Genomic DNA, 26,762 nt, shown 5'->3' with positions numbered 1-26,762 from the left:
CTCCTGGTAGAAATATAGATAAGTAATTGAAATCACTCAAATTTAGGTGGAGCCCCCGAAGGACCAGCTGGTACAGGTAAAACAGAAACCACTAAAGACTTGGCAAAAGCGGTGGCCAAACAGTGCGTCGTATTCAATTGTTCAGATGGTTTGGATTATATTGCGCTTGGAAAGTTCTTCAAGGTAAAATAAAAAGCGAAATAGTAGAAAAAACAGTTTTAAAAATATCAACTACTTATTATAAATGGTTTTATATTTATCCAGGGTTTAGCATCATGCGGTGCTTGGTCGTGTTTTGACGAGTTCAACCGCATCGACCTAGAAGTACTCTCCGTGGTCGCACAACAGATCCTTTCCATCCAGCGCGGTATCAACTCTGGCTCTACAGAATTGATGTTCGAAGGAACACTGCTGAAACTCGATAAATCTTGTGCTGTCTTTATTACCATGAACCCAGGATATGCCGGTCGTTCGGAGCTGCCTGATAACTTGAAGGTTATTATTATACTGTTTTGGTTTTGGCTTGGTATCAATATACTATAATTAAAGTAATTTGATATTTCGCAGGCGTTATTCCGTTCCGTAGCCATGATGGTACCTGATTACGTATTGATCTCTGAGATCGAATTATACGCCTTTGGGTATTTGAACGCTAAGCCACTCGCTGTTAAGATTGTGGCCACTTACAAATTATGTTCTGAGCAACTCTCGTCACAATGCCACTATGACTATGGTAAGGCTTTTTAAATTAAGTATATTATAAATGAATGCATAAGTCTGGACATAGTTTAATGTTGTTTTTGGATAGGTATGCGTGCTGTGAAATCAGTGCTTCGGGCAGCCGGTTCTCTGAAGCTTCGGTATCCAGACCAAGATGAGGAAGTTATTCTGCTTCGGTCCATCAAGGATGTCAACCTACCCAAATTTCTTGAACATGATGTACCGCTGTTTATGGTAAGATGCTTTGATGTGGTACTTTGAGATATTAAAACAGAAATACTCATCTCAAGTTTTATTTCAGGGTATTATCGGAGATTTGTTCCCTGGTCTGCCTCTGCCAGCTGCTGGCTTGCCGTTCTTGGTCGAATGTCTGAAGCAAGCGTGCGGCCCTCTCAATTTACAAGCTAATTACTTCTTCATAGAGAAGGTCCGATATTAGATTTTCTCACACCTTATATCGCCCGTCGCGTAAACTAAAGTACTCGTTTCACCGAGTTTTGTTACATTTAAGTGGTCAATACTATCACCATTTTTAATGTTCGATTATCAACAGTGGGCGTAATTGGAGACTACAAATTCTTACGTGTGGTTTTGTTTGATAACTGCAGGTTCTCCAGTTGTATGAGATGATTTTAGTGCGCCATGGTCTCATGCTGGTTGGTTTCCCATTTGCTGGGAAAACAAAATGCTATCACGCTCTCGGCGGAGCGCTGGGGAAAGTGTCAGAGCAGGTTGGTTTAATTATGTATTTGAAAATAGCATAATGTTTTGATACCTATTCTTCAGTTAATAGGCCAGATGATGATCAATTGCGAGCTAATAGATCATGTTTTGCTATTCCACAGTCTTTAATGGCTGAGAATGCAGTAGAATGGACAGTGATCAATCCGAAATCTATAACAATGGGCCAGCTGTACGGGCAGTTTGACCCGGTGTCCCACGAATGGTCTGATGGGATATTGGCTGTCAGCTACCGAGCGTTCGCCGTTTCACCAAATAATAACAGGTATACAACGAAACGAAATAGTCTAAAACCCACATTTTTTCCAAAACATTTAGGGAAGACTACGTATTGTACTGAAAAAACGTCAGAATTCTCTAAGCATGGGTAAATGTTATGAAAACAAAATACAACATTATTTTATTGCGAAATTGTGTAGAATAATGCAAAAATATTGTTCTTCTCTCATGAGAAGGTCAAGGTTACTATTGAGCCGCCAAAGGCCCTTACATGGCTCATGTAACGACTACATATAGTAACATATTATACATCAATGACTACGTACTTTAAAAAATATCGCACCCGCGCACCGAGGGTCCCGAGGAAACTTTTACTTTACCGTTGAAATATAGTTGCCTCCATACATTGACATAGATCGCGAAAAGCTTACTAACTGCAAATAAGTTTATTCCTATAAGGGTAAAACTATTACTTATATGATTACTTTTTGTCCCTGTTGTCTTGTTGCAAACCCTAAAAATATAATAAATTCCTCGATTTTGAGTTTTTTACTGCATACAATACAGGAAGTGGCTCATATTTGACGGACCAGTAGACGCAATCTGGATAGAAAATTTGAACACAGTGTTGGATGACAATAAGAAGCTGTGCTTGATGAGCGGCGAGATCATTCAGCTGGCGCCTACTACTAACCTGGTATTCGAACCTATGGATCTCGAAGCCGCTTCACCTGCTACGGTATGTACAAGATTTATGTAGACCTTCAGAAGTATAAAATATATATAGGTAATCTTCTTCTTCTATCGTGTGGGTTGTTAGGTGGATGACCAACCGCATCAACTCTGGTGTCATTGTTATTATATATTAAGCCGACAAAGGCCCCTGAGGTGACTCAAGTAGCGACTACGTACTTACATCAGTATGTAGTAACCGAGACCAACCAGCCGGGATATAGGTAATTAAATTCTTATTTTACCTATTCCAATTTGGTTATTTTTATTTATCAGCGTTTTCAAATTTACTAGTTATGGATTTCATCAAATGCATAGGTACTAGTCTACCTTGAAGGTACATTCTATATATTTGTAAATAATTATTGTATGTTTTGAAATCGGATGAGTGTCAGAGAACTTACCTCCTACATACAAACTTACATAATTTACATCCGTATACGTAATCTATTTATCTTTATGTCCATCCCATGCAAAAGAAATTGTCCTTCTATCTTGTGGGTTATGAGGTGGATTACTAACCTCATCAACCCTGGTGTCTGGGTTATTATTGTGCTACCATAGGTCCCTGACATGGCTCATGTAAGGACTACTTACTTACATCAGGAAGTAGTAACCGGGACCAAACGGCTTAAAGTGCCTTCCAGAGCACGGATCAGTTTACTTTCGGACATTTGGGTGATCAGCCTGCAATATTCTAACCAAACTAGGGATCACAAACAGATTTCCCGGGAAACAAATTTTCACAAACCGAGATTCGAACCCGGGACCTCCGGAACGCTCAACCACTGGACCACGGAGGACGTAATAAATTGTAACAAATTATTAATGTGTCCACTGTACACAGGTGTCCAGATGCGGCATGATTTACATGGAGCCCAAAGGTTTGGGCTGGAAGTGCTTGATGGAGTCTTGGTTGAACACTCTGCCGAAGACCTTAAATGACTGGCATAAGAGTCTGATCACTGCATTGTTCAATCGTTTCACCTCGCCAATACTTTGGCTTGTTGAGTACTCTGGACTTGTGAAGGCAAGCAACCCATTTACTTAATATTGGCACAATTGTATCGTTCATAAAAACTACCATACAATGAGATTCCAAATCATCAAAAGCCATAATAAATCTGTGTGTTGCATAAAAAAATGCATATTGATCAATCATTAATTATTACTTACTTAGATTTTGATTTGCTTATTTCCACAAAAAGTCAACGTAAATATCTTAGATAAACTTGTTGAAGGACAATTTTTATATTTTGAGTCTACGTTATTTCGTAAGGTGTTATGGCTTGTAATGTACGACTAAGCATGACACAAACATTTATGATAATTATGTTTGAACCTCTTGAGCTTTCAGTCCGAGCATTAATGCATTATTACAATGTACGTTTCTGCTGCAGCAAATGTATGTAACATCTCGCAGCAACTTAATAGTGGCGTGTATGAAGCTGATCGATACGTTCTTAGACGACTATAATGATGAGAAATACGTTAGCAACCTGAATGATCTCGACATCAGGGCACAAATTGAGGTAAAATTGTATCTATAGTATATTATAATAAAGTAGTTATTATTTAAATTATCAGTTTGTCAATATTTTTAACCAACTTCTTTTGTTAAGATGTTGATCTCGGGCTGCTGGCCCAAACAGAATGGTGGAGTATGCTACATACCCTCTCCGCTTGGTTGACGGGAGGCCTGTGCCCGGCAACGGGACATAATTATAGGCTATATTTTATGTTATGATGTTATCAATCTTTATATTGTTACTGTCCACGTTGATTATAAATGTCAATTTTAATAGCATGTTTAATTTCTAATACAAAGGTTTAAATGTAGAAAATTCTACCGATTACATGTCCTGTCAATATACACAATAATAGCACAAACAAAGCAAGCGCACTTGTAGCATACATCAGTGCTATTATCATAATAAATTAAAAAGGAATTTAAGCTGAATGCACCCAGGGCCGGCACCGGGGCTGGAAATTATATTATGCATGCACCTTTATGATGCACTCGTTCACTCTAACAGCGCTATTTCATATTAAACTCTCGCTTCCCGGGCATCCGCGTGCATTGGACTTAAAAGCGTGATTAAGCTTCCAGCATTGTGGCTCACGCCGCGGCTTAAGCTGAATGAGGTCCATCTATTGAGGACGTCCACCACCACCTTATGACTATTTCGACCAACGTTATATTTTTTATTTTTTGTTCTTTTTATGTTATGTAATTTCGTGTACTTTTTTTTGATATTTTTGTGACTGTGAGATGTCACAGTAAAACTAGATGTAAGTAGTTTTCTTACTTTCTTTTTGTCTTTATAAGTATTTATTTAAATGTAAGTATACATTTAATACTTGGAAGAATATGGGGGAGGCCTTTGCTCAGCAGTGGGATCATATAGGCTAATAATAATAATATAATAATAAGTATACATTTTGACTCGTAAACTTTGTTTGCTAGGGCGTGTTTTTCTTCTCAAGTATTTGGTCTATGGGCGCTACCTTGGAAGCTAGCGGTCGACCCAAGTTTGACATTATGTTTCGTGGATTGCTGGAAAAGGAATTCCCAGAGAAGGTTATAATTTTTATATCATTCATATGTAACAGTATTGTTTGAAGATAGTTGAGGCAACTGCGAGTTTGTAAGGATTTTCCACGAAGCGTTAGATGGCGGAGCAGTAGAGACAGAAAAACTCAAACGTGGGGTGGTGTTCAGAGTATGCCTGGTAAAACGTTATAGTAATATTCCAAAAATCCGCGAGATGGCTGTAGCTTGCATGAACGATTTAAAGAGAGCATTAATCATTTTAAAAAAACGCACTATTAATTGTAATATACCTTACTTATAAAAATACCTTTGTAAATAACAGGTCAGACTATCCCTTGGATATCCTAAGCCGATATCAAAACCAGATAAGCCGTACATATTCACATTGCCTAAGGAGGGTCTCGTGTATGACTATCGATATATCAAAGAGGTGAGAATTGTAACTTTATTATTAAGTACCAAAATTATCCAAATAGGTAACATTTTAAAAATAATTTAATAAATTAGACTGATTTATAAAATATCTAAAAAATTGAGAGTTAAATTATTTTGCCGTAGAAAGAGAATCTCTAAATCAATTTTTTTAAGTCGGTGCTATTAATAAACGATACGACTGCGATAAGAAAGACAAACCCTTTTGTAAACTGAGAGACCGGAACTCTAACTTGTCACTTGTAAAAATATATATCAATTTATTTATTTATTTTATTTTATTTTATTTTATTTTGTTTGGGGAGCTTACAGCTTAATTCACACAATGTTACACTTAGTAGTAAATAAAATTAAATTACATGAATCTTTATAAGTATCTCTTATAGAATATAATACAAGTTCGATGCTCTAGGGTAAAGGTAAATGGAAGCCATGGCAAGACGACGTGGTGTCTGCGCCGCCCATCAGCAGGGATACTCCGCCCAACCAGATCCTGGTGACCACACTGGACAGCGTGCGCTACTTGGCCCTGTTCCGACTGCTCGTCACACATCAAAAGCCTGTCATGATGGTCGGACCCACTGGCACTGGAAAATCATCCTACATCGTGGTATGTCCTACTTAATTTAAGCAGGAATACTCCGCGTAATCAGATCTTGTGACCACGCTGGACAGCGCGCAGCGTGCGCTACCTGGCTGATCCGATTGATCGTCACGCATCAGAAATTACTCATGAGGATCGGACCCACTGACACCAGCATATCGTCGGACGTCCTACGTAGTAACGCAAGAATTATAACTTTTACCATAATAATATATTAACATTTATATTATTTACAGCCATAAATAAGTCGACAACATCATTACCATAATTGGATACTTGACAGTTGTAACAAAATATGAAATATGTAGGATTTGGTAATTTATTATTTAACGATAACTAGCCAATAGTTTTTTTTTCATCAAGACCATTTTAAAATATTTTATTTTTACAATTTTTTTTATCTATGTATATTATTGAAATGTGACGTCAGTGGGCAAAATGATACGTGACTAACTGTTTTCGCGCGAAATTTTAAATTAAGAAAAATATATTTTTTTTGAGTATTAAGTATATAAAACTTTTTTGAGAAAATAAAATCTTTTAAGAGGTATAAAATAAGCGTTTGTAATTTTTAAACACATATTTATCCAAAAACTGTCAAGTAGCCAATTTATACTTGTGTTTACACATGCGTTCAAGGCTGTAGTAACCTAGAGTAGGTACCTACTTTACCACAATGTAATGAATGAATGACGTGGTTGTGCTAATATAGGTCATATAATTTGCCCACGGCATTATAGTACAGAACTGTGGCTGCCGACTGAGTGACTTATAAAAACTCGAATATAAATATTATGATTTTTACTTGAATGTTGTCATCATCATAATCTCTCTCTCTCTCTCTCTCTCTCTCTCTCTCTCTCTCTCTATTTAAAAGCTGCGCTCTTGTCGGTGGAGTAATCGCCATTCCTCTCTTCTTCCCCAAACCAAAACCTTCACCTCCCGATACAACACGACCTGCACCTTCTCTTTTATTTGTTTCATAAATGTTATCCTAGGTCTACCCCTTCCTCTCTTCCCTTCAATTTTTCCTTCTATAATGTTTGTTATAAATGAATCGTGTCGTATCAGGTGGCCAATCATAATATTTCCTCTCCGGTTCTCTATAGTCTTCAATATGGTTCTATTTTCTTCAACTCTTTCCAGCACTTTTTCATTTGACACCATCATAATCAGTTAGTTGTAAATTTGACAAATCAAAACGTTAAAGACTTTCAACGGACAGCAGTGTCACTTGGCTTTGTAGTAATTATATACATGCTTAGTTTTGAGTCACCCAATAAAATATTAAACTGTTCTGTTCTGACGTAACCAAATGTTTTGCAGTCGACTATAGTAAAGGCAAAAATGACAAGAATTACGATTCAGAACTTGAACTACAATACTGGTTTCCTTGACTGAATGACTGTCTGTGTCATGGCATCTCTACTTCAGAAATTATGCACAGATACCAATGTTTATGCTAAAAAATATATTAAGTATTAAAACAAATTAGCCGTTTTTGCATTTATGGACTGTGCTTCAAGTAGGATTACAGTTGTGAATCCATTACTACTTAGCGAAGCGGGAGCGACTGTAAAGTTTTCATTTTTATTAAACGTTCTCTTTTCAGGATTATCTAGTGAAGAAAATAGACACTAAAGTATACAAAGCACTTATAATGGCTTTCTCAGCGCAAACTAATTGTAATCAAACTCAAGATATCATCATGGGCAAACTCGACAAGAGAAGAAAAGGTACTTAACCAAATAAATTTCATTTATAAAGTAGGTAACAGTTGATGGGGTCAAAGATAAATTATGAAATTCTAATCTTCAAATAGGTAAATTCGAAATGATTCAATATCAATCCCATTTTACTTATTGAATCATTTAGTACGACGTTTTTAGATGACGTCATAACCAGGTATTCTTGTCAAACTCACTGGAAACTCATTTTGACAGTTAAGTAGGTCACCTAAAGCGACATCTCTCCTATAAAACATTAAATACATTTTACCTTCAGGTGTATTCGGTCCACCAATCGGATGTTATGCTGTTGTGTTTGTCGATGACGTCAGTATGCCGCAAGCTGAGACGTATGGAGCACAACCTCCTATAGAAGTGCTGAGGCAGGGCATTGACCTTGGTCTTTGGTATGACCGCAAGATCAACGTGGCTATGCACCTCATCGATGTGCAGGTAGGAAAGTATTTATTAAGAGTCTATTTAAAAAAATGCATTCTCTACCACGCTGCTCTACTGCGGATTGGTGGAGGTGATTAGGCTAGCAGCCAACATTTGCTAGAATTTTCAACGTGGCTTCATGATTATTCTATGTTCGACGATTTGGCGTGGCTCAGTTCCGTAGAGTGCAGAGCCCGCAGCTCAGTTGTACCAACAATGTTAAGCAATGTCGAGAGCTTTCAGTCATTGGACGGATGATCCTTAAATAGTTTGCCAATATAATGGTATGTTGGATGTATTGGTGACGACTACATGTGAGGTTATCAGAAGGGCGGCAATAGCAGACTAACTAGGTACTTACACAGAAAGTTCTTAAAGGTAACGTATCTATACTCATATCTATCTATGTTTACAGATAGGCATAAGCTACGCATACATCATCATCACCAATTTAAGAACCATGCTCTTGTCGGTGTAGCATTCTCCATTAATGTCTATCAAAGGCCAATTCTTTGATTTCCCTACCATTGACTTCTCTTTAATTCCTTCTATGTAAGCTCTTCTTGGTCTTTCTCTTCCTCTCTTTTCTTCTATCTTCCCTTCTATGACGTTTTTAATAAATTCGTCGTGTTTAAGTGCCCAATCATCTTTCCTCTTCTGTCTTCGATAACTGTCAATATTTGTCTCTATTCCCTTACTCTTTGTAGCACTTCTACATTATTAATCCTTTCAACATACGCATACAACACATCACGTAATTGATTGATTATATTTATGGGTAATTTTTATCTGAAATGAAAAAAATTATAATAATTACGGAGTAATCATTTTAATATTTATTTGTCAAGTTTATGTGCGCCATGGGCAAGCCGACGCCGGGGGCTAAGCTGATTACGCCGCGGTTCACCCGTCACTTCTCCTTCTTGTGTATTGATGAGTTTGACGATGACACACTTAAGGTCATCTTCTGCAGGATTATGTTGTGGCACTTAGATTGCAGGTAAATATTTTACTTGGTTATAAGAATGCTTAACGCTTTTGATATCATTATTTTACGTACTTGCGCTTTTCGCCAGTGACTACCCTGGAAATTACTTCGGTATCTCTGTCCAAGACAAGTACCCGATCTATATGTTAATGCAGTGAATTTTATCTAAATGCGATTAGCATTTTGATGATTTTTTTAATGTGTTTTTGAGTGGATTCAAGGATGGCTGAGGTTCACAATTGAACCCGGTAAGTGGCAACTGGGTAGGACAATGTGCTGAGTCTGATAGTAGGTATTACTTAATCAAATTTTGAATTTCTTAACATATACTTTTTTATTTCAGAGGGTTCTCAAAAGAATTCGACCCATGTATCGAAGAGATCGTGAATGGGACACTGGAAGTGTACAAACAGTGTCGGCTGAACTTATTGCCGACGCCATCCAAGTCTCACTACACGTTCAACCTGCGAGATTTCTCTAGGGTCATTCTGGTAATGAAGTCTGTAAAAACTGCGTAGGTTAATAACATACAGTCCAGTGTAGTACATAGGAACAGATCTATAATAATGTTGATTTTTGGCCTAAGTGCAATGTACGCAGCAAATTGAGGTTAATATTTAAAACCTGAAAATTTAATATAGAGTAAAATTATATTAAGAGATTATTTCACTCTTTTTTTTCTTGTAGGGCGTACTTTTATCTGTACCTGAAGTGACACCGGACCTGCAGTCAATGAAGCGCCTCTGGGTGCATGAGAACTTGCGTGTGTTCTCCGACCGGCTGGTAGAGGAGTCTGACCGACAGTGGTTCGTCCGCTGTCTGCGAGAAGCCACAGCCAAACATCTCAATGACAACTTTGACGGCATGCTCTCAAGGCTGCTCTCTGGTACAGAGAAAAAGGTAAGGCTTACTTCCTGCGTTACTTGTATGAAGGGTCTTCATTTAATCCATCGGTAACTTTATAAAGTAAGTATATATCGAAACGGGTGCAACTTGGTTAACTTCAGATTAGATATAGTTAGGTACGTCTCGAGTTGCGCAACTATATTGTGACTTGTGTTACTGATCACCAACAAAATAATCCCGTAACTAAGACTCCAGAAGCCAAGTAGTGAAATCTAATATTTTTCCCTATAAGGAATATTGATGGTTATATAACCACTGAGGAGCTCGGTGGCGCAGCGGTAAACGCGCTCGGTCTGCGATTGTTGAAGTTAAGCAACTTTCGCAAAGACCAGTCATAGGATGGGTGACCACAAAAAAAAAGTTTTCATCTCGAGCTCCTCCGTGCTTCGGAAGGCGCGTTAAGCCGTTGGTCCCGGCTGCATTAGCAGTCGTTAATAACCATCAATCCGCACTGGGCCCGCGTGATGGTTTAAGGCCCGATCTCCCTATCCATCCATAGGGAAGGCCCGTGCCCCAGCAGTGGGGACGTTAATGGGCTGATGATGATGATATAACCACTAACTCGTATTCTCAACAGATTACAGATTCACATTTGCGGAACTTAATCTACTGTGATTTTGCGAATCCAAAAGTGGATACTCGATTCTACATGGAAACAACTAACATGGAGCACTTGAACTCTACAGTGGACGCGTTCCTCGTTGAGTTTAACAACATGTCGAAAAAACCAATGAACTTGGTGCTATTTAGGTATGATTATTATTGTATTAACTACATTGTTAATGGAAAGGGATGGTAAGATCACGCACGATCGCTAACAAGCACATAAGTACTTTAGAACACTAGCTGCTTAATCATATATTGAATAAGTTAATGCGACAAGTACCTCATACAGTATAGATAGTCTACAAAGAACAAGTTTGTATAATTCTTAAAATCTGATATACCTATGCATCATCATTAATTTAAGAGCCACGCTCTTGTCGTTGTAGTATTCTGCATACTACTTTTTTAGGGTAAAATATGGCAGTGGTTTCCCTCTTGCTTCCTTTCCTCTCATTAGTATACCTATATTAGTGCGGCTAAGCGTACATGATAGTAATCGGTACTGTACTAGATTTATTATTTATTTATTAAGTACTACTACAATATATACAGGGTGATAGTGACATCGTAACGAATACTGAGGGTGATGATTTAGGCCATGATTCTGAGTTAATATCAAGTGGACTTTTCCATTCCTCAAAGTTTTCCTTACGGTGTTACTAACACCCTGTATATAAAACATTAACAACTTAGACAAGTACTAAAATTAAAACTTATGTAAGTACAAGACCATTATAGTGTAAATAGCATCTACAAATTAGTAATTTGGTTAACAAAGCAGTATTTATTTACCCTAACTGACAAAATATGAATAAAATATGATTAAAAAAAAATATAAAATATGGTTCCTTCTTCACACGTGTCCGTATATTCTTCAGGTTCGCCATAGAGCATGTTTCTCGTATCTGCCGCGTGCTGACGCAGCCGCGGTCGCATGGCCTGTTGGTCGGCTTGGGAGGCTCTGGTCGTCAGTCGCTTACACGGCTCGCTGCTCATATCAACGAATACGACCTTTTCCAGGCAAGTCACTAACAATTAACACAATAAAGACAAGATGTTTTATGAAAAAAAAATAACAAAGACTTTGATTTTAGGTTGAAATGAGTCGTACATACGGGAAAAACGAATGGCGAGAAGATTTAAAACTTTTGCTAAAGAAATCAAGCACCCCTGAATTGCACATGGTGTTCTTATTCATCGAGTCTCAGGTAAACCACTTTACTACCTACATAATTTAATTGGTTTGTTTTAATCTGGAAAACCTTTCTTTGTGACCAAAGTAGTTTTACAAATATCTACCTGTTGTTTTCAGATTAAAGAGGAAGGATTTTTGGAAGATGTTAACAATATGCTGAATTCTGGAGAAGTACCCAACATTTTTGGGTCAGATGAAAAAGCGGAACTTTGTGAAAAGATGCGAGTGGTAGATATCAGTTTATGACAAGTATTGACACGATATAGGACCCTGTTTGTAGGTAATCTAAACGATCTTTACACGTGAGATATACGTATCTTCCAGATCGACAGGCAGCGCGACAAGTCCCTGCAGACGGACGGCAGCCCGACGGCGCTGTACGCATACTTCGTGTCGATCGTGCGCGACCAGCTGCACATCGTGCTGGCCATGTCACCCGCCGGCACCTCGCTGCGCACGCGCATACGCAAGTTCCCTAGCTTAGTCAACTGCTGCACCATTGACTGGTTCCAAGTACGAATTCGCAAGTACTTATCTCACTTATTGAACAAGAAGCCGATCTTCAATGATAAGAATTAACATGTTGTCGCAGGAATGGCCTCCGGACGCGCTGTTGGCTGTAGCCACTCGGTTCCTGAAAGATATCGACCTGACAGAATTAGAACGTCAGACAGCTATCAAGCTGTGCCAAGTATTCCACACCGACACACAGGAGCTGACACGGCAGTTCCAATTGCGAATGAAACGTTACAATTACGTTACTCCTACTGCCTATCTTGAGCTTATCAGCATGTTTAAGTCATTGCTTACTAAAAAGCGACTGTAAGTATTTAAGATTTACCACATGGTGTATATTGTTTTTTGCCAATACTACTGATAATGCTGTTAATTGCCTTTTTTCAGAGAGCTATTAACAGGAGAGAAACGTTATCTTGGAGGATTAGATCAGCTTGCGATAGCAGCAAAGTCCGTGGCAGCGCTTCAACAAGCGTTAGAGATTCTGCAGCCCAAGTTGGCAGCAGGAGCAGCTGCCGTCGCCCTCACCACCGCTAAAGTGGAGAAGGAAAAGGCAGACGTCGCTATTATTGAAGCTGATGTACTGGTCGATCAAACCGCTGCGGAGAAGCAGGTACGAAGATTTATTTTCTGTATTTTAAAGATATTAGATTTCAAGGCTTCTGTTCGTTGCCTTGGCTAAATAATTGGATTATTTTTAGGCAGCAGCGGCCCAAGCTATCAAGGATGAATGCGATGCAGACTTGGCTGAAGCCATGCCAATCTTGAACTCTGCTTTGGCGGCTCTGGACACGCTCACACCTCAAGACATCACCTTTATCAAGACTATGAAGAGTCCACCGAGGGGCATCAGAATCGTCATGGAAGCTATTTGTATATTAAAGGTTGGGCAGTATTTTAATATCTGGCTTCTCTTCTAGGCTAGTATAATAACAGAATGGCGCAGATTCAGACACGCACACGCAGACACAAACTTAATTTAAATTTAAACGTGATAGAACAATAATAATGTAAGACTATTAAGAAATTGAGTTCGTTTTAAAACTGTCAAATTACTTTATATTATTAAGTTGGTGCCTGCCAGAATAAATAGAAATGCGTGATTAAAAGTTATTAAAAATATAACTTGACCTTTAGGTAGATAGTTTATTTTTATTAATTAGACCTTAGTAAGTATATAACTATGTGGTTTCGTAGTAAAGGTACCCTTTTAAAATTTAAACAGACTAAGTAAATAAATATTAATCATATCAAACTACAAACATGATGGTTGTGTAGACAGACATCTATGTAAATAAATAAATACGAAACTTTCATTATATGACTGAAGAGATTATAGACATTTGTACATATTGTATTGAATCATGAATGAGTCTTAAGTTGCCAGCTTTATCAGCGTTTGTTATTATTTTTGCAATTCGCTAGTGGGATGATCCGGTAAGTGAAAAAACGCATAATTAACAAACGTATAACTAACTATTTAGTTTTTACTTGGATGTTTGTAGTTAGTATTTTTATCTTACTTTTAAGTAATTATTAGAAAGTATTTATACCAAGAGTGGAGTGATGCCTTCAAATCGTCACTTTACGCATGATACATTTACATAATACCATAGTGTTATAAATTATAAAAGGAGATCATCGGATTTCGGCCCAGTAGTCAAAGTGCCGGCCAAAAAATAATTTTGCTATATTCCGTTAGACCTTATCCGTCTGAGTATTTATTACTATGACACCAAAGCTGTAGGGTCAATATCTTCGGTTTTATTCGAATTAAAAGAACTGTATTTTTCATACATTTTTGGTGAAAATGTAAAGTGCCGGCCAAGTAACAATAATGGTATATATCCTTAGAACTTATCCATCTGAGCATTTATTACTATGGCACCAAAGCCGTAGCGTCAATATTTCTGTTTTTATTCGAATTAAAAAATAAACTTGTATTTTTCATACATTTTGGTGAAAATGTGAAGTGCCGGCCAAGAAACAATATTGGTATATCCCGTTAAAACTTATCCCTTTGACCATTTATTATTATGGCACCAAACGTCTATGACCATTATTTTGGCTTTTATTGGACTTTACGTTTTAGTTTCTAAGTGAAAAGTGCCGGTCAGCAAAAACACATGTCAAAACTATCGAGAAGATACCTGTAAACATTATTCAGTATGACAATAAACGTGTATGACCATTAGTTTGGCTGTTGTTGGATTTTTAAAATCTCGATTCTTGATTTATTTTGTTATAAAATAAAATATGACAGGCGCGTTATTTAAAGGATCGTCAGAATGTTTATTACTATGACATTAAACGTCTATGACCACTATTTTGAACTCAATTAGATTTCTCAAAAATCTGGAGTTTTCATAGATACCTACACTTTGGCGAAAAACGTTTTATCTGGCGATAATGCAGGTAAAGGCGTAATATCGTGGTAGTCTTTGGACACATTTTTATTAATCAAAAATAGGTTTTCGTTTGACCACTATCTCACCTGATGGTGATACACGCTTTAGAAGCTTATTTTTTTTTAAAGAAAAGTGAGTTACGATGCTATGTCGGCCGAGTAGCACCAGGACATTGTGATCGGCATACATGCAAAGTACAACTGCCCGACTCCTGTCTTCCCTAACAGCTACTTCAGACGTCATGCCAAAATACGTCACTAGATGGCAAGCTTATCTTTGGAGGGTGGTAACCATCTACGGTCAAGATGAATCAATACCATAATTCGACCTAAACTTAGGCCGTAACCTTGAGTCGAATGCAAAAACTACAGCCAACGTCATATCTAAAATCAGATAGTATTAATATAGAAGTTCACCTAACAACACACAAAACAAAAACACAAAGTATTTATCTGACTAATAACTAGTCATAGGGAAAGCTCTGCTTATTGTCATTGTTAAAATGTATATAAAAAAAAGATTTTTTTTAAAAAGTCTAATAAAAGCTAAAGTCGATATTTGGTAATATAGTAAAAAAATACGTTTCAAGTCGTTTACCAAAAGATTTGACTTATTTTGTTTCGCTGGCTGACATTTTCCCATTTGAACCAAAACGGAAAGAGAGACGAATAAAAGTCAAGATAATGGTCAAAAATGTTTTGCGCTAGATTATTAAATGTTCTAAAGGTCCTTTGTAATCCGCCGTACCGCAAGTTTTGCCTAAAGCACTTTATTTTTAAACAAAACAAAAAAGAAATCAAGATTTTTAAAATACAATAAAATGCAAACTAATGGTCATACACGTTTGGCGCTATAGAAAAAAATGTTAACAGGCATCTACTCGATACTCTCAACATGGTATTTTTGGTGGTCGGCACTTTTCACATTTGAACTAAAACGTAAATTCCAATAAAAGTCAAAATAATGGTCATAGATATTTGGTGTCATATTAAAAAATATTGAGAAGCAACTATTAGACAGATTTGACGTATTTAATTCGATGGCCGGCATTTTAACATATTAACCAAAACGGAAAGTCCAATAAACGTCAAAATAATGGTCATAGAAGTTTGGCGCCATACTAATAAATGTTCTAACGGTCCTTTGTAATACGCCTGTATCCCTTTTATTCCCAACGGACATAATATTTTTTTTTACAAAATGTATGAAAAATCGAGATTTTTAAAATCCAATTAAAGCCAAACTAATGGTCATACACGTTTGGTGTCATAGTAAAAAATGTTCACAGCAATGTACTCGAAAGGTTCGACACATTTTTTTTCTCTGGCCGGCACTTTCGAATTTGGGCCGGCCAAAGTATGGAGAGCCGATGATCTCCTTTTCTGAGCACCTGATTTGTACTTCATTGTTTAGTGTCTAGTTCACTTATTTATTGGGTATGAAAATATTCCTAATACATATACCTGCTGCAGGTGAGACTTACTATTTATTTTACTTAACTTGAGACTTATTTTACTATCAATAAATACCTACATAACAGTTAGCCGGTCTTTGGTGATGGTAGTGCACGATGTGACTGTATGAGTGCCTAGAGGGCAGCGCGCACGCGCATATTAACGCTTATACATCCGTTTACTACATTAGGTGCAAAAACTAAAACAATTTGTAAAATTTTAGGACGTAAAACCCGATAAAGTTCCGAATCCCTCGGGCGTGGGAACTATTGAAGATTATTGGGGTCCGTCTAAGAAAATTTTAAGCGACATCAAGTTCTTGGAGTCACTGCAGAACTATGATAAGGACAATATTCCGCCCGCTGTGATGAAGAAACTGACCACGACTGTCATGTTGGACGAGGGATTCGTGCCAGAGAAGATTCGTACCGTCTCTGTTGCTGCTGAAGGTAACACTTTTGAGTCTCGACACTACTGTCTATAAGCCTGAGGCCGCGTTAAGGGAAAGGGTTAAAGTCAAATTTTCAGTAAAAAAAATAGTTGACTATGATATGTGTACCGGATAAAAAAAATGCGAGGCATATGTCGCACGCTTCGCAATGTTTGTTCCTTCATATTCATGACGAGGCATATGCTACGCATGTTACACATAGCATGGCTTACGGCGGAGCACGTGCCTCGCTATGTTTGTATCCGCTTTAACTGGTATATCAGTTTAAATATGAATTCAAATAAGCACTATTTCTCAAACAGGCATGTGTAAATGGGTGATTGCCATGACGAAGTATGACAAGGTAGCAAAAGTAGTGGCGCCTAAAAAGCAGAGGTTAGCCGCGGCACAGGCTGTTTACGATAAAGCCATGGGAGCACTTGCTATCAAGCAAGCCCAGCTGAGAGAAATCCAAGCGAAATTGGCAAAGTTAGAAGAAGCACTCGCCGAACAAAATCGTCAGCAGAAAATAATGGATGATGAGGTCGCCAACTGTATGAACAAGTTAAAAAGGGCGGAAATGCTTATTTCTGGCTTAGGAGGAGAGAAAACGAGATGGACGCAGATTGCGAAAACGTTACGAGAGACTTACAATACCCTAACAGGTTTAAATCACTTTTTTAACTTTGTATTTTTATAACTTAATGAGCAATCTAATTAACATTACTTTTTTTAATAGGTGACATATTAATTTCCGCTGGCGTGATAGCTTATCTTGGACCGTTCACAGCTTCGTTCAGAATCGAGCAGGTATAATAATATATTAGAAACTTATTATATTACTATACTTACTGTATTTAGCTACATTAATTAATGTTATTATACTAACTTTTTTGTGATATTTGTTTATGTACACCTTAATTAATGTGTTTCGTTTATATATTCTATGTAAGTACTTAAACAATTAACGCATATTTATGGAACACAACGATTGTACCTCAATCAGAAGGATCCACATAATACCAGCGTCGTGGTTCACGCCGCGACTTGTGCTGAGTGACACCCTTTTATTTCCAGACGTCCCCCACCACCTTATGATCATTTCGATGAACATTCTTTATGCTATTTTGTGAACATTTTAAGTGATGTCTTATTTATTTATTTCTTGGAAAACAAAACAAGACAAAGCAATTTAGATTTAAAAAATACAAACAAATAGCCAATTACAGGCTTGTTTTGTGTGTTGTTCAATTTCTATTCTATTATTTCTGTAAGTGCACTATTTATCCAATATTGTATGACGTTTTAATGCAGGTCGCATCGTGGGCGGAAGCAACTCACGATTGTGGTATAGTATGCACATTGAACTTCAGTCTGACCCAAACTCTTGGTGAGCCGGTCACTATTCAACAATGGAACATTGATGGCTTGCCTGCTGATGATTTCAGCATTGAAAGTGGTATTATTATAACGTAAGTTTATTGCTTTACTTACCTAATAATATTCATAATTCTCGCATTTTCGACAGATAATTCGCAGACATTTTCAACGGTTTTTTAAAGGAGCATGACATGATTTCAATTCTCATTAATTTGTATGTAGGTCGGCCCGTAGATGGCCTCTGATGATCGATCCTCAGGGCCAAGCGAATCGGTGGGTCAAAAATATGGAAAAACCAAACAATCTAGCCATATGTCGCATAACGCAAACGGACCTTAGTAGAATTATGGAGAATGCTGTGCAATTTGGACAACCGGTAAGTAATTAAAAAAAAACTTTAATTTTTGCATTGTTTTAAGTTTAAGCGGTTATTATCATAATTAAAACACATAATAACGGGTTCTTAACGCGTTTAAAGCAGGGATATGAAAGCAATATACGTATACTGCTTTAAACGCGGTAAGAACCCGTGTTTTTCATTTTGCGGTGAAAAACAAGTACCTTTAATAATGATTATGTTTAATCTAACAGGTGTTATTAGAAAATGTGTTGGAGGAACTAGATCCAATGTTAGAGCCACTACTACAACAGCAAACGTTCCGCCAAGGAGGTGCACTGTGTATCAAGATCGGTGATACCATAGTTGAATATAACAAGGATTTCAAGTGAGTAGACAACTAACTTTGTTAAGCGGACCCTGTGAAAAACGGAAGAATGCTAGGGAGATGTTGACACAACTTACATTGTTGGAAGTGAAATACAAAATAAACAGTTTTAATAAATTATGTTAATTTTGATTTCTCTGCTGAAGTAGGCCTATGTTTAGTATGCTTTCACTTACTTGTGCTATCATATAGGGCAGGGACAAGTTGAAACATTATACGTATGGGCGAGGAGGCACCATGCTACCAGTTTCAGGGATACAGGGATTACCCTACCGGGTAATACGAAGCCGATTCAGATTGGAGCAAATCGAACATCGATTTAATTATGTCGTACCGCGTAAGCAGCCAAGATGGCGATCCCCGATTCGTGACGTCACATGAAGTTCGGCTACAGATTACACGTCATTGACCTCGTTTCGTTTTCATTAATAAACTCTTGGAATCGTGACATCGCCTGTAGATGTTCTGTTCTTGAAAGTGTTAATTTTGTCAAAAGGTTGTACATAAGCACGAAGCTCGCGAACCCCCATTATCTGCCAGAGGTGAGCGTGCGGGTCACCTTAGTAAACTTCATGCTGGCACGAGACGGACTGCAGGCACAACTACTAACGCGCGTGGTGGCCCGCGAGAGACCTGACCTTGCACAGGCAAAGACAGAGCTGACGACACAGGGCGCCGAGCATCGCCGGATACTGCAGGAGACAGAGAAGAAGATACTCCACGTGCTCTCTACATCGGAACATTTGTTAGAGGATGAAGAAGCTGTACAAGTGAGTCAAATCAAATGAAGTATATTACACAAATACAGGAAACTTACTACTCAACATTGTGACTTTAAATACAAAGGGCAGCCTGTGCTCTACAGCTCTCGGCAACCTATTGAAATTATTACATTAAAAACTAATCTGTTCCCAACACTGTGATACTGTGTCTGTGTCTGTGTAATCTATCTAATGTGGCCGGTGACTGATTTGTGTAATAGGGTAGTTTCCAACTAGTCTAATCACTTACATTTTACTTACTAAACATTTTGTATGGAAAAGCAACCTGTGGCGTCTTAGAAAAACGTGACAAAATGTGGTTATTATTACATTTTTCTTTTTAAAATTCATAAATAAGTTAAAAAGAAAAAAAAGAGAACTTTTTTGACAGTTTTAGATCTGTCTTTATTTCTAAATCAGAATTTCATATTTTATCTTTGACCTAGGATACTTCTCAATTAAGCACATCAAGTTACTTCACATACATTTAACAAAGCCCTATTTTATGACAGATCCTGAATTCTGCAAAAGATATATCGAATGAGATCAAAGAAAAGCAAGAGGTAGCTGTGGTGACTGAAAAGGCTATTGATGTGGCGCGTGAGGATTACATCCCGATCGCTGAACACTCTACCAACTTGTTCTTCCTCATAGGTACAGTTATGAACAAACGTTTATTTATCAATCAATCAACTAAAAGTACTTTATTGAACACAAACAAAACATACAAACATAGCGATTATCGCGATAAAAACCATATTATATTTTCCTGGATCTTAAACTATACCTATCACACATCTAAATTGATTCAGCGCTTTCAGCGTAAAGAGGTAACAGACAGAATTATGCATTTATAATATTCTTCTCCTTCTATCGTGTAGGTTGTGAGATGGAGTACCAACCCTTTTTATAATATTGTCTGGAAGTAGGAACTGTTACTAAATAATAATGGTGACATCCCATTGCCGCTATAGGCTGTCTTGAAGACATTTGTGACTGTATTCAGTATTTTTAGTAATTTTCCCATTGTTTGCATGATACAGCGTCGCTGGCCCACATCGACCCCATGTACCAATACTCTCTGGGGTGGTTTGAAGTTCTATTCACCAACGCGATAGACAACACTGAGAAAGCCGAGGAAATCCCTGAGCGACTGGAAAAACTACGCACATATTTCACCTATTCTTTGTACGCCAATATCTGCCGAAGTCTGTTTGAAAAGGTGAGCTGATATACTAGTATTAACTGGGTATAGGTTCGTGATGGAATTTGATCTATCACTCTTTCGTTGTTTGAAGGGAGGCATGTGCCTAGCAGTCAAACGCATATAGGCAGTTTATGTTAAGTTATAGAACAGATTATACAATAATACTAGCGTAGGGGCACTCTCTCCTCCGCATCACTACGAGCTTGAAACGACCGTGAATTACCTCACCGCCTCCCAATAGGGGCCACTTCAGTCTAATTAAGCCGTTAAGGAGTAAGGGAGCGCGCGTGGATTGTTTGTCTCGCTCGCACGCACGGGATAAGGCGGTACACAGTAAGGACGAGATTTTTGTATGAAGTGTCTGAGATTACAGGTATATGACCTAACTCAACCTCTAATTGGGCTGGCTTTCCCTTTGGGGAAATAACGGCTTTTGTAAAAATTCTGACTAGTCAAATATTCCGATAAAGGTCAGTGGACCCCGAGGAAACGGGATAACGCTAGATGATTATCTTCTCCTATCGTGTGGGTTGTGAGGTGCTATTGTGCCGCCAAAGGCCCCTGACATGGTTCATGTAACGACTACTTACTTACATCAGTAAGTAGTAGCCGGGACCAACGACTTAACGTGCCTTCCGAAGCACGGATCATCTTACTTTCGGACAATCTAGTGATCAGCCAGTAATGTCCTAACCAAACTAGTGACCACAAAGTAATTTTTGTGATTTGTCCCCACCGGAAATCGAACCTGGGACATCCGGATGATGATGATTGATGTTATAGGACAAGATGGTGTTCTCCCTGCTGCTGACGGTGACGATAATGACAGCGGAGGGCCATCTGAACCAGTCACATGTGCTGTTCCTGATGGGCGGCGCGCAGCCCCGCCATTTACCCCCCAACCCCGTGCACTTCCTCACGCCACAGAACTGGTCCGAGTTTTGCGGGTACTCACTCTATTTACTTGAATCTGTGGCCCATTTCTAAGTAACGTCTGCCACTCAGTAATCCGAGGGCCTAAACAAGTAGCAAATGTTCCTATTTCTACAATCCCATACGTATAACCCGTCCGAATTAAACAAATGCACCTTGCGTGTCGTCTAGGATGAATCGTGTTTCGATTTGCGCGGATTATGTTTTGTAGTGGTGTGTGTGTGTCAAGATTATAATAGTAAGTAGAATTCCGTGGTTTCTGCCTACCCCAACGGAAAATATGTGTGATTTGCCGTGTATAGTAATAAGAATATTTGCCACTTCGTTATGCCTTTAGGCCGTCGAAGACATGACGACTTCTGTAATATAATGAAATAATTGCAGCTTAAGCTCTATAATGATTCAATGCATTTTATTTACCAGACTCAATGAAATCCCAGAATTCCATGGAATTTTAGACCACTTTATGGCCAACTTAAAACAATGGGAAGATTACTGTGATTTACCAGACCCCCACAATCAACCCTTACCCGCGCCCTGGGGCAATAAACTGTCTAAATTTGAGGTAAGATTTTAAATGAACGATTGATTTTTATAGCGAACCTTATAAATACCAGTAATTTAAATAAAATAAATTATTTTTTAGAAACTCATGGTGTTACGTTGTATGCGGCTAGACATGATGGTTCCAGCAGTACAAAACTTCATTGAAGGTATAAGTCAATTCCTCTATTATGCCATTTGATAGAATATATTAAACATAATTTAAAAAAAATATATTAATTTATATTTAATATTTACAGAGAAAATGGGACGACAGTTCATTGAACCCCCTTTGTTTGATTTGGTTTCATCATACGCAGAATCGAATTCTTGTGTTCCATTATTATTCGTGTTAACACCTGGCTCAGATCCTATGGGAACGTTACTTAAATTTGCAGATGATCAAGTAAGTAAAACCTATAATTATTCATCATTACGATCATCATCAGCCCATTGCAGCCCACTGCTGGACATAGGCCTCTCCGAAGGCGCGCCACAAAGCTCTATAATTATCATACAGTTCATAGCGATAAGGAAAATACGAAACTCATTATTTTTTCTGTCATCAATATACAGGGTTTTGGTTCATCACGTTTGTTCTCACTATCACTTGGTCAAGGACAAGGACCGATAGCGGTGAAATTGGTCGATGATGGTATTCGTAACGGCACTTGGGTTGTGCTGCAAAACTGCCATTTGGCAAAAAGTTGGATGCCCATGCTTGAAAAGGTATCCATAAATATTATACTTAAGTATCTTGTGTAATAAGCACTCCATCTCAAACTCAGAAAAGAGTGTATAAGTACTTATTTGTTTTCCTATGTTTATAGATTTGCGAAGGTTTATTACCAGATTCAACACATCCTGACTTCAGATTGTGGTTGACGTCGTACCCCGCGGATCATTTTCCGGTATATGTCTTACAAAACGGAGTGAAAATGACCAATGAGCCACCGCAAGGTCAGTATCAAATAGTTTATGAATTGAACAATTTACAATTATACTAATTGTAATAATTCCCATCAGGTTTGCGAGCGAATATTGCGCGATCATATTCAAATGATCCAATCAACGATCCGGAATGGTTTGAAGGCAACAAGCAAACTGAAAACTTTAAAATGCTGCTGTTTTGCTTGTGTTTCTTCCACGCTGTGGTGCAAGAGCGGCGACAGTTCGGTCCTCTAGGGTGGAACATCCGCTATGAGTTCAATGAGACTGACTTACGGATCAGTGTTGCACAGCTCTACATGTTTCTAAATCAATACGATGTAAGTGTTCACAGCAACTGCAACGACTCCCATTCCTTGTCATGCCGGTGTACTCATACCACTTGCTCTGTCTACAGGACGTTCAGTTTGTGGCGCTCCGCTACCTGACCGGCGAGTGCAACTACGGCGGCCGTGTCACTGATGACTGGGATCGTCGCACCCTCAACACTATTCTCTATAAGTTCTATAACCCCAAAGCCATTGAGGAACCTCATTACAAACTCGCTCCAGATGGTAAACAACATCAGTTGAGATCATCTGGTTACGTGTTGCTCTCCCAATTATATCTAATTGATTGAATATATTTCTAGATGCTTACTTCGTCCCCAATCTGAGGGAGCATTCAGACTTTATAGCGTTTGCACTGTCTCTACCTGTTGCAACCCCGCCGTCGGTGTTTGGCTTTCATTCCAATGCAGACATCACTAAACACTTCCGTGAAGCGAATGAGTTACTTGATACTGCCATACTAACTCAGGTAACATCGAAGGCTGAAGAAATGTGTTTTGTTTTTAGGATACTCTTTTAGTACTAATTAGAAAGTTTTAGCTCTCATGTCAGTTTATTCGTTCCGTAATTTGTGTTATTAGGTAGAAGTAGATTATTAACATTGATATTTTATTTTTTTCATTCATCTGGACTCCAGGATAGAAAGGTAAGTTTAACTCACAATCCATATAGTTGTTTGAAATATAGTTATTAAATAACTGTTATCATTCATCATTTAAATTTGTCGTTTTCATGCTTAAAGGACCTTCTCAAAAAATATTTGGTAAGAAATATTAATTAATTGTTGCAATATTATTATCTTTCATAAAAGTTTGCGTGATTGCTTCACCTTTACTGAGTGAACGTTATGTGAATGAATTATTCTGCTTCAATAGGTAGCGCAATCAAATGACATTCGCTTGTGTGAATCTGTGATCTGACTGAATAAACTATTTATATATTATCTATGTGCATGTAACAGGACACGATGGCGTCTGGAGGTACGGGTGAGACCCCAGAGGAGCAAGCAATGGCGATTGCCAAAGATGTTCTGAACCGATTGCCGAACAAGATCCTGACAGGGCCGTCCCACGAGGGCAATATCCGGCCGGCCGACATGACGCCCATGTCCATCGTGGTGATCCAAGAGGCGGCGCGATACGAGCGGCTCGTGGACGTGGTGCGTTCCAGCTCGCGCGCCGTTATCGGCGCCGTGCAGGGTACGCACTGCCTCATTTATTGCCCCACCGCCCCACTACTTCGCTTCCTCACTGCCCATTGCATCACTGCATCGCTATACATACACCTCACTGCAATATCAATGTCTAACTGGCTCACTGCCTCCTTCGCCGCTTTATTTTCTCACAGCCTAACTGTATCGGTGCCTTCAGTCCATTCCTCTATCTCGGTCTCATTACATGTCTGGCTCACCGCTTCATTCTAATAGATTCGCTACCTCATAACTCACCGACTCGCTGCCTCATCAGCTGACTGCTACCACAGTCTTGATTGCTTTGTGCAGGTATCAGCGTGTTGACTGACGTCACGGAAGAAGTGTTGACCAGCATGGTGCGTGGTCGTATCCCCACTTTGTGGATAGGCAAGAGCTATCCTTCCCTCAAGCCTCTGGCAGCGTATGTCAATGATCTACTGGCTAGATTAGAATTTCTGCAGGTACGAAAATATCTCATTAATTATTACTTACATGTTAACTGTATTTGAATACAGAATGGAATAAGTACATGTCATGTTTGTTTTCCTTTCAGCATTGGCATCAGTACGGGCCTCCAATAATATTTTGGCTATCAGGCTTTTACTTCCCGCAAGCTTTCCTTACAGCGGCTCAACAGAGTTTTGCTAGAAAGTACAAAATTCCCATCGATCAACTTGCATTTCATTATGAAGTGAGTTATTTCTAGAGGTACATTTATATTTAGTTAACTTAAATAAAATGAAAAGCTAAATTATTATAAAATGTCTACGTATTATTTTTTGTTCAATTCGGCAGCTCCAAGGACAAATTGCAAATGACTGTTGTGGTTATAGGTTCAACGAGAGCAGCAGAAAGATGCGCCGCCAGATGAAGGAGTGTTCATTAAAGGCCTGTTCTTGGAGGGTGCTCGCTGGAATATGGACGAGTATTGTGTGGACGAGTCCTTCCCTAAAATACTCTATGACGATTTCCCCATCGTAAGTTCATTCCTTTACAGTTACAGCAGTTCTGGTGTTTCAGACAGCTATCATTCGCCATTTTGTGATCACCTGTCACACATTGTGAATGATCTATTTTCTCGGTATTACTTCTTACCGCACTAGGTCAGAGATAATCTTGAAATACAAGTCTGTATGTCTGAAATTACAAAAAAAGATTATCCCATTTTTATTATTATGTACCTTTGCCGAAATTCCATAGGGATTATTCGTTTTGACATTTCGTAAAAAGTATTCATTTAACTAGTTGTTACTAGCCTATTTCAACCCCCTAACCTAAGCATAGAATAAGGAATAATACTGCGTATAGAACGGCAACTCTCCGCTCCCCACCAGCGTCTGAGCTAGGTTTACCTCAGGGGGGCCTCGGACATAGTTTAGTCTTCAATATTAAGCCGTCAGACGACCCATACGCAGATAGCCGTGTACGATAACGTCAATGTGTGGTATCTGTGTAAAACGAGGTTGTTTGTATGAAGTTTCCAAGGTGTGCCCTACTAAGTGCAAACCCGTTTTACTGTTTAGTTATGGCTGATCCCGTTGAAGCGCGAAGATATTCCGACAGACGTGTTCTACAACTGCCCACTGTACAAGACGGGCGACCGTCGCGGGGTGCTCTCCACCACCGGACACTCCACCAACTACATCCTCTTCGTCAGACTACCCACGCAGAAGGAGCCTGACCACTGGGTCATGCGAGGAGTTGCCCTGCTTACTCAGCTTCCATTCTAAAGTAACTAAGGAATAATAATAACCTAAATGAGAGGTCTAATTGTTTTAGCTTGTATTACAGTCAAAATTTCTTCAATTTTGATTGGCTAGACATGAGAACTCCTGTCAATTTATAAACATTTTAGCCAATCATCGGATTTCTATTTGTCAATACGAATGAATACAGCTCCCTAACGCTAATTACGGCTCAATGTTGAAACATACTTCTTTCTTTCGTTCAATATTCAGCATCCCAGTAAGTAGTTATTAGGACCTTTGGTGGTAAACCCATTGAATTGAAACGAGTAACAAAGATTCATTACATTAATGGTCGTTTGAAGTAATTTATTGGCCTCAGTTCACAA

General features: G+C 38.5%; 1 protein-coding gene across 1 annotated transcript in view; it reads left to right on the top strand.

The window, feature by feature from the left end:
• Positions 1-26,418, top strand: part of LOC126381769 (dynein axonemal heavy chain 7-like) — a 36,654-nt gene extending 10,236 nt beyond the window's left edge. Inside the window, exons 24-74 of the mRNA XM_050031247.1 lie at positions 47-183; positions 265-495; positions 568-733; positions 809-954; positions 1,022-1,147; positions 1,329-1,451; positions 1,566-1,726; positions 2,248-2,419; positions 3,260-3,442; positions 3,813-3,944; positions 4,880-4,993; positions 5,289-5,396; positions 5,811-6,008; positions 7,615-7,738; positions 8,007-8,182; positions 9,016-9,167; positions 9,499-9,646; positions 9,843-10,055; positions 10,639-10,811; positions 11,546-11,687; positions 11,762-11,875; positions 11,980-12,090; positions 12,187-12,375; positions 12,455-12,684; positions 12,766-12,991; positions 13,080-13,262; positions 16,464-16,689; positions 16,994-17,335; positions 17,410-17,480; positions 17,985-18,142; positions 18,273-18,426; positions 18,642-18,775; positions 19,272-19,545; positions 20,049-20,190; positions 20,580-20,758; positions 21,527-21,690; positions 22,100-22,241; positions 22,323-22,389; positions 22,480-22,625; positions 22,796-22,948; positions 23,050-23,179; positions 23,246-23,487; positions 23,565-23,721; positions 23,799-23,965; positions 24,134-24,142; positions 24,239-24,259; positions 24,458-24,695; positions 24,998-25,149; positions 25,242-25,379; positions 25,522-25,665; positions 26,212-26,418. Of these exons, the coding sequence (XP_049887204.1) occupies positions 47-183; positions 265-495; positions 568-733; positions 809-954; positions 1,022-1,147; positions 1,329-1,451; positions 1,566-1,726; positions 2,248-2,419; positions 3,260-3,442; positions 3,813-3,944; positions 4,880-4,993; positions 5,289-5,396; positions 5,811-6,008; positions 7,615-7,738; positions 8,007-8,182; positions 9,016-9,167; positions 9,499-9,646; positions 9,843-10,055; positions 10,639-10,811; positions 11,546-11,687; positions 11,762-11,875; positions 11,980-12,090; positions 12,187-12,375; positions 12,455-12,684; positions 12,766-12,991; positions 13,080-13,262; positions 16,464-16,689; positions 16,994-17,335; positions 17,410-17,480; positions 17,985-18,142; positions 18,273-18,426; positions 18,642-18,775; positions 19,272-19,545; positions 20,049-20,190; positions 20,580-20,758; positions 21,527-21,690; positions 22,100-22,241; positions 22,323-22,389; positions 22,480-22,625; positions 22,796-22,948; positions 23,050-23,179; positions 23,246-23,487; positions 23,565-23,721; positions 23,799-23,965; positions 24,134-24,142; positions 24,239-24,259; positions 24,458-24,695; positions 24,998-25,149; positions 25,242-25,379; positions 25,522-25,665; positions 26,212-26,418 (8,135 nt within the window). The remainder of the gene's footprint in view (positions 1-46; positions 184-264; positions 496-567; positions 734-808; positions 955-1,021; positions 1,148-1,328; positions 1,452-1,565; positions 1,727-2,247; positions 2,420-3,259; positions 3,443-3,812; positions 3,945-4,879; positions 4,994-5,288; positions 5,397-5,810; positions 6,009-7,614; positions 7,739-8,006; positions 8,183-9,015; positions 9,168-9,498; positions 9,647-9,842; positions 10,056-10,638; positions 10,812-11,545; positions 11,688-11,761; positions 11,876-11,979; positions 12,091-12,186; positions 12,376-12,454; positions 12,685-12,765; positions 12,992-13,079; positions 13,263-16,463; positions 16,690-16,993; positions 17,336-17,409; positions 17,481-17,984; positions 18,143-18,272; positions 18,427-18,641; positions 18,776-19,271; positions 19,546-20,048; positions 20,191-20,579; positions 20,759-21,526; positions 21,691-22,099; positions 22,242-22,322; positions 22,390-22,479; positions 22,626-22,795; positions 22,949-23,049; positions 23,180-23,245; positions 23,488-23,564; positions 23,722-23,798; positions 23,966-24,133; positions 24,143-24,238; positions 24,260-24,457; positions 24,696-24,997; positions 25,150-25,241; positions 25,380-25,521; positions 25,666-26,211) is intronic.
• The last annotated feature ends 344 nt before the right edge of the window (positions 26,419-26,762 follow it).

Source organism: Pectinophora gossypiella, chromosome 1 (assembly GCF_024362695.1).
Source record: "Pectinophora gossypiella chromosome 1, ilPecGoss1.1, whole genome shotgun sequence".
Taxonomy (NCBI): Eukaryota; Metazoa; Arthropoda; class Insecta; order Lepidoptera; family Gelechiidae; genus Pectinophora; species Pectinophora gossypiella.
This window is presented reverse-complemented; position numbering and strand designations above follow the sequence as displayed.